This window comes from Micrasema longulum, unplaced genomic scaffold, assembly GCF_059751315.1.
Source record: "Micrasema longulum isolate JH-2025_06_02 unplaced genomic scaffold, ASM5975131v1 h1tg000178l, whole genome shotgun sequence".
In the NCBI taxonomy this organism is placed as follows: Eukaryota; Metazoa; Arthropoda; class Insecta; order Trichoptera; family Brachycentridae; genus Micrasema; species Micrasema longulum.
The window spans coordinates 759,501-779,857 of NW_028277383.1; the positions used below are offsets into that span (position 1 = coordinate 759,501).

Sequence of the window (20,357 nt, forward strand, 5' to 3'; positions counted from 1 at the left end):
GTTACGTCGCGTCGATTTTAATATTTTCGACATATATTTAATCTAAAGAGTTTGTCCTAAATCAAGTTCAATATTTGATACTGTAAAACTGGCGTGAAATGAGAACACGGGAGCAGTATGAGTAAAAATGATTGGCGGTTTTCGTGGCCGCCCGCCCTATAGAAAGGGCAACCCTTCATTTAATCGGGGTTAATGTTATTTGGCTATCTAATAAACGAAGCGGATGGTTTTATTGTAGAATTGGTATTGACATTTCAAAGTATTTAAGGCTCTATCCATATAAACTTTGACCTAAAATACGACACACTGAAAAAAATGATTGGTATTTGGTGGATAAAATGCGTAGTAACAGTTTACTTTATTTTAAATTAGCATAACAATGTTACGAAGAGAATAAATAATACATACATATGAAAAATTATTATTTCATTAGAAACCTCACGGTTTATAATAATTATACACCATCTGGTATATTTGTTTTTATCATATTTTTTGGTTAATTTTTGAATTTCTGTTTAGTAATATTATGAGGTAAGTCATTAAAGAAACAATTTTAATTAAGTAAAAATTGCTAATTCATTTATAATTAAATCATACTGGAACAAACAACGCGAATTTATTACAAAAGTGATGACAAAACGATTAATTTAGTGAATCAAATAAATTTATTTTACTGTTTTATTATTATATTATATTATTACAGAGGTTTCTCATTCAATAGTTTAAATAATAATTTGCTTACAGACGATGGCAATATAAAAACGGCAAATAGGCTGAACGTGATTGAATTACATTATTTTTTTTAATATCAGAAATTAACAAAATAATATAAAAATGTTTTATTTATTGTTTGTCTTAATAGAGCGGTTACATTTCTATATTTAAACTATTATTCCAGACACCAACAAAAATATGCTACGTATTTAAGCATTTTCTGATTAAAACACATGAGCTACCTACAACTTTGTAAACAAGTCGATATGGATAAGATATCATAATAGAATATCGTGTCTTGTGCGATATTTCTTTTTTAAAAATAAAAAAATGTGTACACAAGACTTGTAGTAGATAACGGGATGCACTTAACAATGAAAATCAATGTATGTGCAAACACTACACAGTGTAAAACCTACGCAGAATGGCTGCCAAAACGGAAGCTCGAGTAATGTACCCGGACACTAATAATATATGTAAGATACGCAACGGGATGTACCTCTGAGGTAGGGCAGTTGCACCAGGTCCTGGACGTTGGTGTGATAGAAGTTCCTGTCTCTGGTCCGCATGTAAATCTCCTGCGCGGCCGCGGGGGCCGAGTGGGGCCCGCCACCCGAGCCACCGCCCCCCTGCAAGCGGCCACCGTTCGTCATGTTCCCTCGCGGCGGAGACTGTTGCGGCTGCTGCTGGCCGCCGTTCATCACCGGCGAGGGGTCCTTCTTGGCGGAGTCCTCGCAGTCCAGGCCGTAGCTCGCGAACCGGAAGGACCTGGCGAAGTCCGCGATGGTCTCCGAGCGCTTGTTGTCCTGCTCCGCCGCCACGAGGTCGAGCCCGGAGTGGAAGGACGGGGATTTGGGGATGCCGAGCGGGGAGACGGTGCCGGCGCTCCTGGGGGCGAATCCTCCCGTCTGGTTCTGTTGCTGCTTCTTCTCCTTGCCGTTAGTGCCTTTGTCCTTGTCCCTGAAGAACATCGCACGGGTCAACCCGGCGTAGGTGGACAGACCAGTGTGTACCATTGCACATTCGGGAAGTTTTAGGGGATTGTCGTACGCGGAGAGGTTGCGTCACGCGGGCGGGTCACGCCTCCTCTCGGGACCGAGCCTCGAAGTCATCCGCCACTCGGCCCACTCCCCGTTCCGCCGGGAATGTCTTCGGGTTAACGAACCGCGGGAGATCTTCGCGATCGATTCGGTCAGCGCCCGGCGATCAACACCCGCGGCCGAAACAGCGTCACCGACGACTGCCGAAACAGATATCGCGTCTGTCCGCGACTCTAAATTACCGCGCGTCGGGTGTAAATGAACCGACACAGAACTCGGCGGCTAGTTGCAATGGCGCGATGCTAGATCAAATCGAAGCGGCCTGTGTTCGGGTCGGCCGCTACCGGGGCGAGCGGGGGCGGGAAAATCGATAGCGGCGGCTAGAGCGCGCCCCCTCCCCGCGCACTCCCGCGACCCGAGTTTTCCGACCAGCCGAGCGCCGGCCGAGCGCCAGCCGCTGCCGATTGACGGCAGAACAATTTCGCACTCGAAAACTGAGGGAGGGAGGACAAAAGGAAAGGTCGCCCGTTAGTTCCGCGCGGGAAAAACTCGCCAATTATCTCGTCTTCACTACGGAAAAGGTAGACTTAAGTGCTTCAGAAAATAATCGGTCTTTTCCGTCGAGAGATTTAGAAAAACGTCACAGAAGTAGGCCGAAAGCCGCGCTAGTATAATTGCCATATTGGATTTTTTCGGAATCGATGGTTAAGAGGTCAATGAGTGTATCATAAAAAAAATCTATCCGAAATATCCGATAATGAAGCCACGCGAGCTAAATATAACAAACTTTTATATTTACACAAGCTATCCGATAAAATCTTTGAAAACAGTTAACACAAACATCAAATACGGAATGTAAATAATGATTCGCACCAAAAGTTTCTGGACTTGACTATGAACTAAAAACTAAAGGGAAAACATCGTGTAAACATGAAAATGTGCCTGTAAATAACTAGGCGTTGATAATTATTGTAGTTCAAAGCCGTCGTATGTGGATTTTAAAAAGAAGATCAACGTAAATCAGATAATTTAGGTTAGTGTGATAGATGAAAGGCGGGAATTAGTTTTAGGGGTTAATTTATTCAGTTTTTTTTTGCATAAATTAAATGACAGTTCCGCATGTTTTTGTGTTTGTTATTAATATTTAAATAGGACATGATGTTGTGGAAATTTGATTACCCAGAATCCAGTGAAGGCTGATACAACGCTGTTTTTTTTTTTTTTTTTTTTCATAGTCTTTATTCAATAACATATCCACATTATTACAATATTAATACATTATAAAGAAAACAAAGTATTAAGATATATTTTTTCCCGATAAACTATTCAATAATAGTTTGTCATCGGGTGCTCGGACATTAGTTTTAATTAATAATCAAATAAGAAGAGTACAGACATAATACTGTATACGTATAAAATAATAAACATAAAAAATAGTTTAAAGAAATAATACAATTAAAATTAAAGAATAGTAATTTACTTGAATATATTGTAAATATAAGGAAAAAAAAAATAAACACATATGTAAATAGTGTGTGCTCATAAATGTAATCAAAACAAGATAAAAAATGAATTAAACAAAGTAAAGTAAATCGAGAATTTCAATTCATATCTACAGAAAAAAATAAAAATAATAAGAAAATTAAAAGTACACATTAAAATTAACATCTAAAAAATGTAAATGAAATAAGAAAGAAATAAAAGAAAAGGTTAGCCTAAGAAAATAACACAAATGTATTTAATGAGATATAAAAAAAAGAAAATTACATAAATAATAAATTAATATAGGAACGTTTTGTCTACTAACCACTTACGTAATAGAAACATAATTTTATTTTTACTATGACATGTTTTCATGTCAAGTGGAACAAATTAAATATTTTTGGAACAATATAATCCAACGCACGTTGTCCATATTTATTTTTAAATTTCGGTACTACTAGGCCATCAACAGATGTAAATATTGTTAGATAGCTGTGTTCTAATTTATTTTTATATATCGAGCTGAACACCTGTTAGATAATAATTTTGCTCCATAAAATACCCTTAACTGATAAAACATTTAATTTATTATACATAAATGGAGTATTATTTCTCTGATTGTATACATAATTAGGTGCAATAAATTTGACAAGTGCATTTTGAAAATTTTGTACATATTTAATGTTTGTTGCACAAGAATGTCCCTAAGCGGTGATCCCGTCTCTTATTATGGATTCTCCCAGAGACAAATATACTAATCTAAGTGTGGAGAGAAAAACTAAAAACTTTAATTTGTGCAGTTGACTAACAACAGATCTTAACCGTTTGCATGTTTTCATAACATGAATATTCCACTTTAAAAAGTTATCAATAGATAATTTTACTAAAGAAACTAGAAGCGAGAACAGGTGGTCAGCGAGATTTCTGCTACTGCAATGAATGAACGATTTATAAATTGGCTTTTTGTAATGGGTAAGCCCCCCAGCCGAATGCATTCAATTTAAGGAGGTGGTTGATAAAAGTAAAGGGATGAAAAAGGTAAAACTAAAAATATGGAACGCTTTTTTTTGTATGCAACAGAGCTGAAGAGCTCTAGCAAATTATTACTTAGCGTAAAATACTTTTTTTCTAAAAGAAAAAAATGGTATTTGCGTTTTTATGATTTACCCAAATATTTAATTTGTAGGGCCATTTTCAACGAGTTGTAAATAACTCACTATTGGACAATGGGAATCAAGTTGGGGTAGAGTGGGATTCGAACCGCGGACCTTTAATCAGTGAGTCCGAGACACTAGCCACAGGACCACAACCCTTTACCCTTTTCTAGAATGTTCTTCATCTTTATAGATGTTCAAATGGTGAATGTTACAGTGTGTAAAGTGGCCACTTAAACCAACCAATGACAGGTCATAAGCCCTGTAGATGCCTAGACTTCTATATTACCTTCTCTAAAATGTTCTTCATCTCTGTTGTAATATGTTAATATTAAGAGCTCCCCGGGGAGTTGAATCCAGTCCTAGTATATAAAAATTTGGACTAAATCTAAATATAGTGTACATATCGCTGCTAAAATTCAACTAAAGATTTGAAAACGAGTTCATTTTCAATAATCTTACTTTTTACATTAATGTATTTAATTTTTTTTTTTTAAATCATCATCTATCTAATTATTATAGAGTTTAGTGCTAACTATCACCCATAAGGATCTGAAGTTAGCCGCTAAAACGCAAAATGCCAAAAGGCTGTTGTACGATTTGGGTAATTTTTAATGCAAATTCGATGGGAGTCTTTTTCTTATAGACTTAAATATCATTTTTGCAATAAAACAATATTTCAGGATTTTCGATTTGTGATATTATGGCACACGTAAAACCAACATCTTGAATACAAGAGAACTGAAATACTAGTATTTAATTAATTGTGACTCAGGGTCAAAGTTAAAATATTATGTTATGTGCTCGAAATATCTGAAATACCCTGAAAATAGACACCAAACAAATGTACAGTAGATCTTTGTATGTCAGGGCTATTAATATTTACGTGGCGCTTCGGAAAAATATTAAACAGAGACACAAGTCGTCGAGATCGTAGAATAACGACGGACGTGTGAAAAATGCGACGCTGACTTTCTTTTCAATTCGATCGTGAAAATGTTATATTAATTCTTTATTTTCAAGGTTTGAAAAATACTTAATATAATATATAACTAACACAAGTATCAAATGATATACTTTTGTTACCGTCAAGTTGTACCGACTTCAGAATACATGCATAAGGTACATTTTTGGTCTTAGGAAATATGACCACATTTCTGATTATGGTAGGCAACTGAAATGGCTCAAAATTAGGCAGCGGAGAGACTATCACTCCCTCTCACTTCTGTTCAATGTACTTCATAGTCCTAACGCTCCTATATACCTGCGTGAAAATTTTCAACGCTTATCAGTTCATGGTTTACCTCTTCGTTCTAATTCTCAAGGCACTCTCTTAATACCCATCCACAATTCCTCTTTCTTCTCTAACTCATATAGTGTCCATGCGGCCCGACTGTGGAACCATCTCCCATCCACCATCAAAGAGGTTACTACATTATCTCTGTTTAAATCACGTCTGAAGAAACATCTCTTTTCTCTTCCTTAATCTCCCCTCCTTTCCTTTTTCCTCTTTATTCCTAATTCCCATTGAGTAATAGTTTTGATTTAAGGTAATTTACAAACAAATACGTTTATTTATATTTTTATATATCTTTAGCTTTTTAATCTTTTTTCTATTGAATATGTTGTGTAACTTGAATTATAAAAATAAATGTTTTATTTTACTGGTTGGTTAGAAGAAATTGCCATTTGGTAATAAACCCGCCAATGTACAAATAACATTATGTACAAAAAGTTCAAGAAATAGATAAGTTGTGACATAAAGTTTAAAAAAAAAATTAAGCCACGATGTAATGTTTAAAAAAGTCACATGCGTCGTTGTTCTACAATCGCAACTCATTTAGTACAATATTTTGAATTAGTCCGAATGTTTATAGACGAAAAACTGGATTTCACATCTTAGGGAATCACAAAGATTAACAAATTACAGCATTTTAAAAAAGGAATATGGAAGTTTAGGCATTTACAGGGCTTACGATTGGATAGTTTAAATATGCTAAATTTAAACCTTGTAAGTGCCTAGACTTCCATTGTTTCTTCACTAACATGTTTTCCACATCTTGTAATTTGTTAATCTTAATAGACTCCCTAGGGGGGCGAAATCCAGTTTTCTGTCTACAAACATTTGGAAACCAACCGGTCAAAAAAGAAGCAATTAGGAAAATTGTTTTCAGGCGTTGCCTAGTATGTGAAACAATCCAATCATATGAATCTCTTCCCAACAATAAAGGTTTTAGCTCTTTGACTTCACTTAAATCAACAGATCAATTTAAGAAATACGGATGTTTAAACATAGGCAAAATGGTGAATGTTATACGGTGTGTTAAGTGGCCACTTAAACCAACCAATAAGCCTTGTAAATACCTAGACTTCCATATTTCCTTCTCTAAAATGTTCTTCATCTTTGCTGTACCCTGTATACCACGATGAAACCACGATGATCAGTATGAGCAAGAAGACGTATTGGCACATTAAAATAAATTTTTAGAACGAATTAAAAAAGCCCGCTTCTTGCCTGCAGAAGTAAGCAACCTTTTGTTTTTTTTTTTATATTTTCTTTTAAAAAAATTTCTTCGTTCTAAATATTTTTTTAATATGCTTTATGTCTTCTTGCCCATACTGATCATCTTGGTTTCGGATGTGACAGGGTTTAAAGAACACCCTGTATATATATAATTGGTGAAAGATATTCAGTGTATATATATTGAGATATATTTTACTGTTTGACTAGTGTGACATCGTAGCCACACAAGAGTATATAGCGTTTTCAAAAGGACGCGTAAAACTGTTTGGATGGATTCCTCACCACGTTTGTTTCCTCAACATGGCGGCCACTGGGAGACATCGCGGATCAATAAAGGTGTAAAATAGTAAATAACGTCATAAATAAGAGTGGGAACCGCCAGTTATGAAAGTGTCACGTCATCACGCAGCCCCTATTACTGTGAAGGGAGGGTTGAAATATTACTAAGCTGGATGTATCGCAATACTGGAAGGGTACGAAATCGATTAAATAATTGAACAAATTACTAGTTTCATGATTTTTACTGACATCTATACGTACACAAGTCTTATGGAACATTACTACAACTCGCCTATGATATAGATATATTTAATACAATACATTTGAATTTTAAAATTTTAAGATGTTCAAATATGGGCAGAATGGTGAATGTTACATAGTGTGTAAAGTGTCTACTTTAACCAGACTGTAGATGCCTAGACTTCTATATTACCTTCTCTAAAATGTTCTTCATCTCTGTTGTAATATGTTAAAATTCACAGCTTCCTAGGGAGTTGAATCCAGTCCATGTCTACAAAAATTTGGACAAACTCAAAATATTGTTGTTACATAATGAACAGCTTCAGCATCACATATTAATTTATTCTTTATTGCTGTACCCGTTAAAATAAATCGTCGGGTTTCTGGTAAACTACAAATTATCGAAAAAAGACATGTCTACATGACTGAGATCTTTGCATGAAAAGTAAATTTAAAAAAACATATTTTATGTATAAAAATAAAAAAATAATAATATTCGACCTGCCGTTTTATTTTAATGGTTGATTTGGGATGAACTTTTGACGTTAAAGGTGAAATATATCACAACTAGTAAAATGTTTGACTCGTTCCAGAAACCCGACGAAATTTAATAATGATTTTTATATACCTACTTTAATTTTCAAACGTCCTAATTGACAGTTGTTAGGTTAACGGGATGGGATATTAAGAATTTGATAAAAGAAAAGAAGAGCCACAACAATATTTATATTTAAACTCATTAAAATATAATGTTTGATTTGGGATGGACTTTTGACGTTAAAGAAGGAATATCTCACAACTAGTAATTTTTTTTAAATCTCTGACTCGTTCCAGAAACCCGAAGAAATTCAACAATGATTTTTATATACTTTAATTTTTAGACGTCCTAATTGACAGTCGTTAGGTTCACCGGGATGGATTATTTAAGAATTTGATAAAAAAAAGAGCCACAATAATGTTTATATTTAAAAATCATTAAATTAACATTATGTTATAAACTCTTACCTGGTAACACTTTAGAAAGGGGGTCCTTCAGACAAAAATAATTAAACTTATTGTCGAATTCCCTATCCTTATTGTTTGTGTATAAATACATTTCATTTTATAGAAAGATACCAGTCACAAAGATGTTGCAAAAGCGGTGAAACCGGTAACAGTTATTCCAGATTCATAGATTTAAGCATTACTCGTCTTTTATTTCCAAATTTTATATCTAATTAAAATCTATAAGTTATCCATAGGCACTTTTACCCATAAGCAGGATCTTTTACAAGTTGTCGAATTTGTGGCTCAAAATTTAAAGTTATACAGCTTTTAACCATAGCTTGGAGTAGTCTATAAATAGCATCTTCCAAAATTACAACGTAGACCCTAAAAAATGTCACGGGACTGTATTTTCAAAGTAAAAGCAAATCGGTCACTTAAATGGAAATTTTTCAATTGGGTTGGTAAAATACATAAGAATTTGCTTTTTTAAACACGAAACATTGTTATTAAGAAGTAAAACAGTGTTATTAAAAAGTAAAGACGGTAAAAAATACCAAAAAAATTTCAACCATGCTAAAATGCATAAATATTTATCATTAAGTTTGCCCTTTATGTATATTTTTTGGTATATGTTATTTATGTATATATAATTTCAATCGTTTAATTTTTAAGGAACTTATTTACAAACGATGGAAAACAGTATATACCTATAGCTAAATTAATTGCAACAAATAGGGAAAACCATTTTCGAGAAGGGAATATGGAAGTCTGGGCATTTACAGGGCTTATGACATGTCTTTTTTTATCTAAATAACTTAACAACTCTTTCGTCTGTTGACTTTTGTGAAGTAAAAGATCTGAAACCTTTTAAATAGCGAAATGACTAGACTTCCATATTCTTTTTTTTATTTTTTTTTATTTATTAAATCATACAAAAAAAATATATTTTTTTTGTACTCCCAGGAGTTACAACAAACTCATTTTGGGACAGAAAAATATTTACACATAGGTATGTTAACAACAATAATATAGCAACAAATAGTAATAAAGTAACAAGTAATAATATGTACATAAAAACTGAAATAAGATAGCAAGCAAATATATGATACAAATCATACATCCGCTTGCCATCCTTTAAACAATCCATAATAAAAATTAAAAATAAAATTGTTATATTTACATATTGCAAGAAAGAAATATTTAAGGGAAAAAATAACTTAAAACTAAATTTCACCCTCCACGTACCTCCTCAAGTAGTAATTTTTTAAATGAATACAGTTATTTATTGACGTTCTATAGGACTCCGGTAGCCTGTTGTACTCGCTACAAGCAAGGTATAGCAGAGACCTTAGACCATACCTTGTCGTGCGTGATCCAGGTACGTGAATATTTTGACGCTGTCGCGTATTATACTGATGGACGTCACGATTAAAGGTATAGCCAATATTAGTCAGAGAGTCTTTATTCACACCTTGAAGCACCGTTTTTGTAATCTCATAATACGGTATGACCAAAAATGGGAGAATGTCAGTAAGTTTGTAAATGTCTTTGACATGCGTTTCCATTGGTATACCGTATATGTTTCTTATAGCTCTATTCTGTATTACTTGTATTTCTGATACACACTTTTTTGTGGCAAATCCCCAGATGCACGACAAATATACCATATGAGAGTGTATCATTGAAAAGTACACTGCGCGGCGAAGTGAGATCGGAAGAACTCCCCTAAACCTATGCATTATACCAGTGATTGAAGAGATTTTAGATTTAACATAATCAAAATGGTGAATCCAAGAGAGCTGTGAATCTATGTAGATTCCCAAATATTTTGTCACGTCAGTTTTTTCAAGATAATCATTTCCAAGTGCGATATTGAGATAAATATCTCGCTTTTTACCAAATATTATGTAATTCGATTTTTTAATATTGAGACTGAGCTTGTTGATACGAAGCCAACTTGCAAGATGGTGAACATCTAGTTGCATTTCGTTTTCAAGGTCTTTAACGTTACGATTGTGATAGTAAATAATCGTATCGTCTGCATACAGTTGAAGTGTACCTTTAATACCCCAATGTGTAATATCATTGATATAGATTAGGAATAGTAGTGGCCCGAGAACGGAACCCTGTGGTACACCACATGTGATCTGCCTGAAGTCACTTGATTGTCCTCCAATCTGAACTAAGCAACTTCGATCACTTAGGTAACTTCGAAACAGCTCAAGAGAAGTCCCAACGATGCCTAAATGTTCTAATTTTTCTAATAGTATTTTATGGTTGACTGTATCGAAAGCTTTCTTGAGATCTAATCTTGAGATCTAAGATCCCTTCTCAAAAACTGTTTTCCCTCTTTTTTGCAACAAATTGAGATCTAAATAACTCCCCAGAGAGGAATCCAGCCTGTCTATAAACATTTGGACATACTCGAAACATTGTCGATACCTATAGCATTTTTCGGGAAGATATAACAAATTACGTAGTATATTTAGAAAAAAAATTGCTTTATTATATGGTGGTGGTGGTTGTGGTGGTGCAAATATGTTGTTTTGTTCAACTTGTGTGCAAAGGGTACGAGATTAGCCTAATATTACAAAACTTTTGTTCTAATTTCAAAGTTTACGGTACGTCCGTAACCATGGATACCGCGGTATCGCGGCGGGTGATGGCTAGCCAGGTAGCCAGCTGTTGTTTTAATTAAGAAGTAATCACACGTCCCTACTTTGCTTACCTACGACTACCAGGGGGGCGATTACAATCGGAAGATGCGATAGCCATACCTTCACTATGACGATAAATTCTCGCGGGCGATTACACTATCGGCCTTGTATCTTCGAGTTTTAAGGTAAATAAATCGATAGCTATCGAAGGCACCCGTAATCTACGGTAAACATATATATAGGTACACTCGGAAGTCTACGGTAAACACTTCCGAAGAAATGTTGCCACTATGAAAAATAAATATCACAATTTATTTTTTTTCAACGTTATCTTTCGCCATATCTGGGAGACAGCTTCATAATACTTTGGTAGACAGAGATAGTAGAAATGTTGAGTTTACCGTTTCATGTGAAAATAGCGTTTGTAATCGCCCCCAGGGCCGCAATTATGATGGGAAGCTAAAGCTAGGGTTTCCTAGGACAGCGGTGCCCGTATCTTAACGGCCGTAGTGAACGGTGATGCGGTGGACAGCCGTCGTAGTGGTGACTAGAGAGTGGTTTTATTTTTTAACGGTGTTATCAACACCATTTTTATAAGAAACCACTCTCTAGTCACCGTTACGACGGCTGTCAACCGCGTTAATGTTCACTACGGCCGTTAAAATACGGGCACCGCTGTCCTAGGAAACCCGAGCTTAAGGACGTCAAATCCTTACCATGACGGCATAGTTGAAAATAGATTCTCTCAAACGATTACGAAGATACACTACTGACCCTCCACCTTTGAATTTTGGGTAGGTACATTGATATGTAACAAGGGGGAGTGTACGTCACAGTACACTTATCTACACACTACACAAAGCTTCATTATGACGTCATAGTTGAAGGTAAATTCTCCCGAGCGATTACGAAGATACACTACCGATCCCCCCCCCCTTCTACAAGTTTTGATGTAAGTACATCGGTTTGTACTGACGGGTCTAGTACCCCTCGATATGCATGTCTACGCATTAAAAGTGACAAAAATTTTGTTACACCGAGCAATTTTTCCTTTAATTAAGATTTCCTCAAATTTTTTATCGTTCTGAGGTTGGCACTTTTTTCTTACAAGCTTATTAAAAGTATGAAAGAGACGTAAGTGAATTTTTAAGTAGAATTAAATTCTAACATTACTGTCAGTTTTGAAAACGAACTAATTGTAGAAGAAAGCATGAATTGATCCAATAAGAGTGGAATTATAAGAAGAATTTTAATGTATATTCTCATGTAAGTTACAACTAAATTAACATTTGATTATGTCCTTAGTTGTTTTGAAAATAATATAAATCAAGTTTAAACACTTGTATAAATTTAATTGACTTGGCGTCAGACTTTATAATAAGCTTATAAAAAATTAAATGTATTTAAAAAAAAAAAGAAAGTTAAAAGTGTTTCTAATAAATAAATGTTTTTTTTTAAAGGAATAACCAGCTGAGCCTCTATTTTGAGGCTTGTCAGCAGGTGGGATAGAGAGGATTTGGACGGAGGTAATGAAAAATACACCACAACACCCAGACCAATTGAGAAAAATCTTTCTTTGATTTTTTTCTTGCAACTGGCGGAAATCGAACCCGCGACGCCAGTTTCACAGTTGGCCGTCTAACCAACTGCGCCACACAATTTGTATAATATTAATGAATATTTTGAAGATGCAATGAATTTTTTTTAATGTAAATGACGTAAGCGATAGGCACCATAACTAATATAATTTTTTTACTGATGGTATTTTCTTTACTTTTTTAAAATTTACTTTCGTATTTTTTAATTGTTCACTTTTTTTATTAAAGTATTTTTTACTTGTTTTTTGTCAGATTGTAAAAATTGCCAGTGCCAATCAGTCAGCCATTTAACCGTGTGTACCTTTGAAAAATGTATTTATCACATTGTATATATTATGATAAATAAATATTTTTTAGGTTATTATTATAATGGTTACTGAACAAAAATAATTCGGTTACAAAAATAATCGAATTTTAAGATAGGGCCTATCAATATAAAGCTTCACTATTCACTAGTGTCACAATTTTTATATGCATCACATGTCATGGGGGCGTTTTATGTGATGTATAATTTAAATTACTATATAATATGCATGGGTCTTTTAAGTCAGGATTATTATCTCGTATCTATTTTACAAAATATAAATAAGTAACTAGTTTAGTGAGTAAATCAAACACATTACAAATATTTAATAGAAAAAATATTCAGTTTTCTACGCCATACCCCGTTGATTTCATCCTTTCTTTTTTCGTCTTAAAAACATCACATACATTCTCACGCTGGCATCGAACGAAAGAGAGATAGAAAAATGCCTCCTGCAACATCAGACCGTTAAGTATATTATTAAAATAATTTAATGTACAAACCAATAATAATGTAAAAAAAAATAATATTTTAATGGATTCCTTTAAAAATAAAGTTTATTTATTAGACGGAAGTAACGGCGGCCACCTATAGGCGAAATGGAGTATCATACCGTGAAACCTTTGGAAAGCTGAGACGCAAACCGTTTTTCAACCCCTTAAATCGTTAACTTTTTTGCCCATTTTCCGGTAAGAAAATTAGGTTCTATCTGCAGAGATGGAGACATTACTTTGATGCAGGAAAAATATGTTTTAAAATGTAGAAATAGCGTTTAAATTTGTAAAGGAAGATTTTTTTACATTTTATATAAAATATTTATTCCTTATTGTTTTTTTTTCAGTCTTTATAAAAAAAATTACATGTTAACAATAAAAATTAATTCTAAAATATAAAATATTAAACAATAATTGCTATAAACTATGAACTAATAGTTTGTCATGCTCAGACATTAGTGTTAATATATATTTTTTTAAATAAACATAGCCGAAAGCTGCTGTGTAAATCCGAAACGGATGCTGATATCAGAAGGAACAAATGGTAGGACAAAAAAGTTACAAATTAGTTCGAATAAAATTTCCAGAGTAGGTACCTTACTTTGTCAATTTACACTTTAAAAATAGTAACTTGTAAAGTAATAATGAGATTTGAAATACGAATTTAACTTCTATGTTTAGTTTGACTACTTTATTTATTGGCCAAAGAGCGTTTTCGCCTAAACAGCCTAAACGCCTTCGGGGTAGTTTTGAAAACGTTTACTTAGGCGAAACCGCTCTTTGGTAAATACATATTTAAAAAAAAACATTACATGCACTTTGGGAAATAAACGCTGAATTTAATATACGGCACTGAAATAAAATATAAAACCTAAACCATGAAGTTTCATTGAAATTTTATATCGAAATGGCGTTACGTATGGCGGTTGGTTTTTATTATTATCTACAAAAACTTACTTTATTTTAAGTTTTGTACACTATTTTGTGAAAAGGACGTAAATTATATTGTTATGGTATTTGTTACAATCAATTTAGTGTAAAGTTTCCGCAAACCAAATTTTGTAAAATTTCCATTGAAAATAAACGTAAAAATGTCATTTTTCAATAAAAAAAATATAAAAGCGCCACCTATGAATAATTACTTCAATATTATCGTTTAGAATCACCTTAATAAACAGCGCTTCCGACGTAATGGTGGTTATCTTTTGTTCCATCAGTATTTTTTCTACCATTTTGCGCCTAGAAAAGAGAGTGTTTAAACACGTCTGTTTTGTTCGATCCTTGTAATTTTTTCCCAAGTTGGCGACATTTTTTTTACCCGATATATTTAGTATTTTTAGAGTGATCCCGAATAGGTTGGATTCGACGTTTTGGCTACCGTTGCAGAAGCCATCTTCAGGGTCAACTATGTGTTGTGTAAAAAAAAATGTGTTTATGTACTAGTAGTTTGTACCGTGTCGTAGTCGGCAATTCAGGTAATTTTTATCGTGTGTATTGCCGGGAACCATGTTGAAAATAATTTGAGCCCGTTCTCTGTTTGTGTTATTTGTGTATTTCAATTGCCAAATTATTATTCGTGCACTGTAGTTTCTGGGTTATGTAGAATCTTTGGTTCGAAGGCAATTTTTTTTTACTCGTCCTGGATTTTGCTTTCAAATCAAATGCTTAGTTTAAGATCAGAAAAAAAGGTTTAAATGGGGGCCGACCTGCTATGGGCGGCAGCTCCGTCAGCTCCCTGTTGTGGGTGAGGTTGAAGCGGGAGCTGTTCTGGCGGCGGTCGCGGCGCAGCAGCGCGGGCGGAGCGCCCAGCGCGCCGCCCGCCGCTCGCGGCACTATGGCGGCGGCCGGGGGCGGCGTCGTGGGCGGCGCCGCGGCGGGTCCTGTTTTGCTGGACTGGAACAAGATAACCGAAACTGTTAGCGCATTGCATATAAAGGGCAAAAAGGAATTGGGTTTGGCTACTACTAATACATGGTTTGTCCGAAAAGTAATGTCGGAGATTATGCTGTGAAGCGAATACACACCGCAGCGCGCTCGGTCCTATTGAGATCGGTGGAGGGGGGAGTCTGCTTATGCACGCGCGGTTGCTTAGTCGTCTCCTACCACCAGGAGAGTGAGGACAGGCGTTTTTGTGAAAATCTTTTTTGTCTCCCGTGCCGTGATGCAGCGCTCGATGCGGCAAAGGATTGCCATCAAGTTTTGTATAAAATTCGGCAAGTCCTCAGTGGAAACTTTTCTCACGATAAAGACGGCCTTAGGTAATGATTGTTTATCAGAACGCCAATTCTACCGGTGACACAAATCATTTTTTGAGGGCCGTGAAGAAGTCAGCTATGAAGCCTGCGCCGGGAGCCCTCGACGACCACCACCGACGAAAATGTCACGCGTGTGACTGAACTCTTGAACTCAGTCCGTCGTTTGGGTTTTCATTTAATGGTACAGACATTAAACATTTACGTTCACGAGCTTGTAATGATTAGAAACATCACCATGACAGGGCGCCGGCCCAAACCGCCATCCTCGTGACCCACTTCCTGGCCGAATCAAAGATTCCAACGGTTCTTCAGCCGGCCTACAGTCTTGACGTGGCTCCCCCAGACTTCTTGTTCCCGCGCTTGAAAACTCCAATGAAAGGGCATCATTTCAGGTTAGTTGACAAAGTCAAAGAGGCTTGCACCAAGGCTCTAAAGGACGTGCGGGAAAAGGCTTGACGTGACGCCTTCGACGCCTGAAAATATCGCTAAAAGCGATGCATCGACGCAGAAGGAGCCTATTTTGAAATATTTTAATGTGTTGTTCCGATTTGATCAATAAATGGTTTTCATTCGAATTACTGACATAATTTTTCGGACGCACCAAACAAGTAGGGCTGGGAGACATATCGGCCGGGGATCGAGCTGATTTACTTTTTCAAGGCTGCGGTGTATTATTAAGACGTCGTCCTCGTATGTAGGAGTGGGCTCTCATATTTTGTGGCTAACAGGTTAGTTGATAGGTCTTGACTAGGATGAGGCTAGGTTCTTGTCTTGAAAAGGGTGATTCTGGGAATATAATGGATTTATGGATGTCTTTGAAACAGGAAAAACAACGTGAAAAGGTTGCTCTGTATGCACTGTTATAGATGGCGGGTGGGGGGGTAACGACGGCTCTGATTCGTCCGATCGGACTTGTTTCTTCTAACAAGTTAATGAACTAACTCACCCCTTACCTATCACCGCCATTATTGGGAATATTAGATTGAGGGTGACAGACAGATTAACTAAAACACCTCCCGTTTCTTAATTTTGTCGATAATGCTTGTCTCATATTATATTAAACAATTAATCAGGTTCATCCCTTCCATTAACAGCTTGCCCATCTCATACCATACACTACTATCTTAGGACCAATGTCTCTTAAAAAACCGAAAAGATTTTATGCGATGCATAAAGTGATTTACACCGTTTAGAAATGCGACAATAAAAAAATAAACGACTTGAATTAAATTTATTAAAAGACAGAAATTGAATTTTGTACAGCGCTTTTGACTTAAAAAAATAGCGTTAAGTCATTTACAACAGTAAAAAAAAACAATCGATTCACTATTCTTCCCACGATTGAACACCCACCATTTAACCATTCTGATCGTGATTTGGTTACTAAAAAATAAATAAATGAGTAAATTTTAAAGTAGAACATAGCGATACAATTAAAAAATGTGCTTTTAACAAGTTTGTTATGATTGAATGAAAATATTTCTATAATCAATGAAAACAAAATAATTGTTTCAGTTTATCAACATAGGTTTCTTATCTTAAGTGATTGATTATTGTAGAAAATACCTTACTGTTTATTAAATAGAGAATTATTTTATGTAGGTTGAAAAAATCAAAGAAAATCGCAACGAGTGAGTAATCCAATATAGTATATTACAGAATATGAGTTTATAGCAAAAATAATTTTCATAATATATTGAGTAATATAAAACAAATAAAATGAAAAAACAAATAATTATACGAAAAACAATTTTACGAACATTTAACATGGCAGAAGATTACTGAGGTTAGGAAGAAGTTTTATCGCACCTCCATTCACTGAAAAGACTTCAGAATTTTCTTCCAACCACGGTCCTAATCTATTACATTTTTCTCTGCGCGATGCTAATATTTGCTATCTCGACGTCAATACGGAACTTACAGATCGCCTGGAGCATTCCCAGAATCAAAAAAAGCATCCGCTTTATTTTTAATTTCAAAAAGTTTGACCATGTAGGTATCATCCTTTCGCTCCGAACTCAAGTGGCTTCGTTTTTAGCAACGCATAAATGTTCAATCTCTCGCACTTCAATATTCTTCACAGCCCTTGCGTTCCAAAATATCTCGCTGAGAATTTTATTTACCTTTTTAATCATTGTCTTTCGCTTCGCTTTTCTCAAGGGAGAACACTTTCCATTCGTCGACCATAGCACATAATTTTTCAGCTATTCCTTTTCTGTTCGAGGAGACTTTGGAATGAGCTACCTCTTCATATAAAAAATGTACCGTCTCTAGCCACCTTTCAAGAAATAATAATATGCAGATTTGAAAAACCGTTTAAGATAACTGGAAATCCAAATAATACCAAATGCTTGTCAAAAAATAGTCTGATTTTCAAATGCAGTAAAATAACTGCTTCTTCTTCTCCTTTAACTCTAGTCACCTCATCACCGAAGATTGCAATGCTGATTGTACCAACAACACTTTAATACACATTATTCCTAAGGGCTAAGCGGATTTCTATAGTCACGGATTTTTAAGAGGCATCATGATCTAATGAGATTACCGTATTTACACAAGTTCTCATTTCCAACCAAAAAAAACCTATCCAAAGGGGCGATTTCAACTGATTTTTTCATAGGAATGTATCGAGACGGTACATGTCGAAGTGTGTTTGGAGAAAGATATGACTATCGATGAAAAACGACATTTTAATATTTATTTTTCATAGTGGCAGCATTTCTTCCGAAGCGTTGCCATTGCACCTTTCGGTACATACGTAATAAAATATATCATCTCAAACGTCAAATGATCCGAGGTATGCGCTGTAACTACCTCGAATTTTCAAATCATAAACGCTAGTGGTGCTGTCATTAATCATTAATGTCTTAACTGACAAATTTTACTCCGCCGTCAATGTCAAATGAAAATTTACTTATTTCAATTTCGTATTTTAAATAGGCATCTGTGATAAAACGTAGTCACATCAAAACTTTATTTGATTTGTTTATTTTTATTTTTTTATGTATGTTTTCATGTTAAATAAAGGTTTACAGAAAAAAATAATTAAAAACGAATTGAAATTAAAATAAATCGCAATTGAAGCAAAATGTGCCTCTTGACCATGATTTTTTTCACATCTTGTGCGTAGATCATACCGCGAAGTACTGTTGCCCTTAATAGGCTTCTGTGATAAAACGTAGTCACATCAAAACTTTATTTCATTTATTTATTTTTATTTCTGTATGTATGTTTTCATATTAAATAAAGGTTTACAAATAAAAAAAAAATTAAAAACGAATTGAAATTGAAATAAATTGCACTTGAAGCAAAAAGTGTCTCTTGACCATGATTTTTTTACATCTAGTGCGTAGATCATACCGCGAAGTACTGGTGCCCTAGATGAATAGTGATGTATTTACTTTAACACTCGAAGATACAGGGTCGATGGTGTATCTTCGTAATCGCTGGGAAGAATTATTTATCTTCAACTATACCGTCACAGTAAAGGTATGGTTTCCGTATCTTCCGTTTGTAATGTTCCCCCAGGCAAGGCAGTTATGACAAACTAAAAATATGCGTTTAGTAATAAGGTGAATCTTAAAAACGTCGTCAATTAAAGTGATTGATTCGACAGTATGCTAGATTTGAAGTCACAGGAGCGCTTATACTCATAGCTGAACTAATATCGGATGAATGAGATGAAGAAATCAATTTAAACGATGATTAGTGATGAACCAAGTCAACAACGTAAGGAAATGAAACAAATGACACGCGATTATCCTTGGGAACAAAAACGACCTTCAATAAAATGAAATGCTGAGAAGCATGTCGTGTCTACAACCTATTAATTCCACATGGACAAAATTGCTTCAAATGAGAAAATACACGTTATTGCTTACTGTTTAGAAGTGCCAGTAAAAAAAAACAATTATTCATTTAAACCCACGACACATTGTAAATAATGGTAGATAATATCTTTCTCGCGACGAAAAAAACCTATACAATTCAACTACAAACTAAAAAATACTTCCCTTTCAATGGTTTCTTCATTAAAGGATCTTGGCATTACTTTAGATAGTAAACTCTCCTATCGTGAACACATTGATAATATTGTAAACAAATCTTTCAAACTTCTCGGTTTTATCAATAGAGTGACGGCGGACTTCAAAAATATTAATACCATCAAAACTCTTTATTGCTCACTAGTTCGACCCCATCTAGAATACGCTTCTCCTATTTGGTCTCCATTCTACAGGACTCATATTGACCATATCGAGTCTGTCCAACACCGTTTTCTAAGAAAAGTGACATGGTTGCTCGGATTACAAAGGGGTAATTATTCCAATTTTGAAATGGAGCAATCTCTTAATCTGTCTTCATTGGAGAGACGTAGAACTATGATGGACCTTATATGCATTTTCAAAATACTTAATGCTTTAAGTGATGTCCCATCTCTGTTGCAATCAATTTCTTTTAATGTTCCCAACCGTGTCACCAGAACTCAAAATCTGCTATTTATAAAATCTTCTAAGAGCAACTTTGGTTTTTATGCCCCAATGTCTAGAATGTGTAGATTAGTCAATTCATCATACGACTTGGAATTCTTTGGGATAGATCTTCCGGCTTTTCGTAGATCTCTTCGCGACT

General features: G+C 35.0%; 1 protein-coding gene across 6 annotated transcripts in view; it reads right to left on the reverse strand.

Annotated features, from left to right (window-relative positions):
- The window catches only part of wrd (Protein phosphatase regulatory B subunit well-rounded), a 140,176-nt gene that overhangs the window by 24,433 nt on the left and 95,386 nt on the right, over positions 1-20,357 (reverse strand). For 5 of the 6 annotated variants that reach the window (XM_088242964.1, XM_088242963.1, XM_088242965.1 and 2 more), the window contains one exon: positions 15,180-15,366. In XM_088242964.1, coding sequence (XP_088099090.1) covers positions 15,180-15,366 — 187 coding nt within the window. Of the gene's footprint in view, positions 1-1,213; positions 2,834-15,179; positions 15,367-20,357 lie in introns of those variants that run through there. The other variant, XM_088242960.1, reaches the window with a different exon arrangement.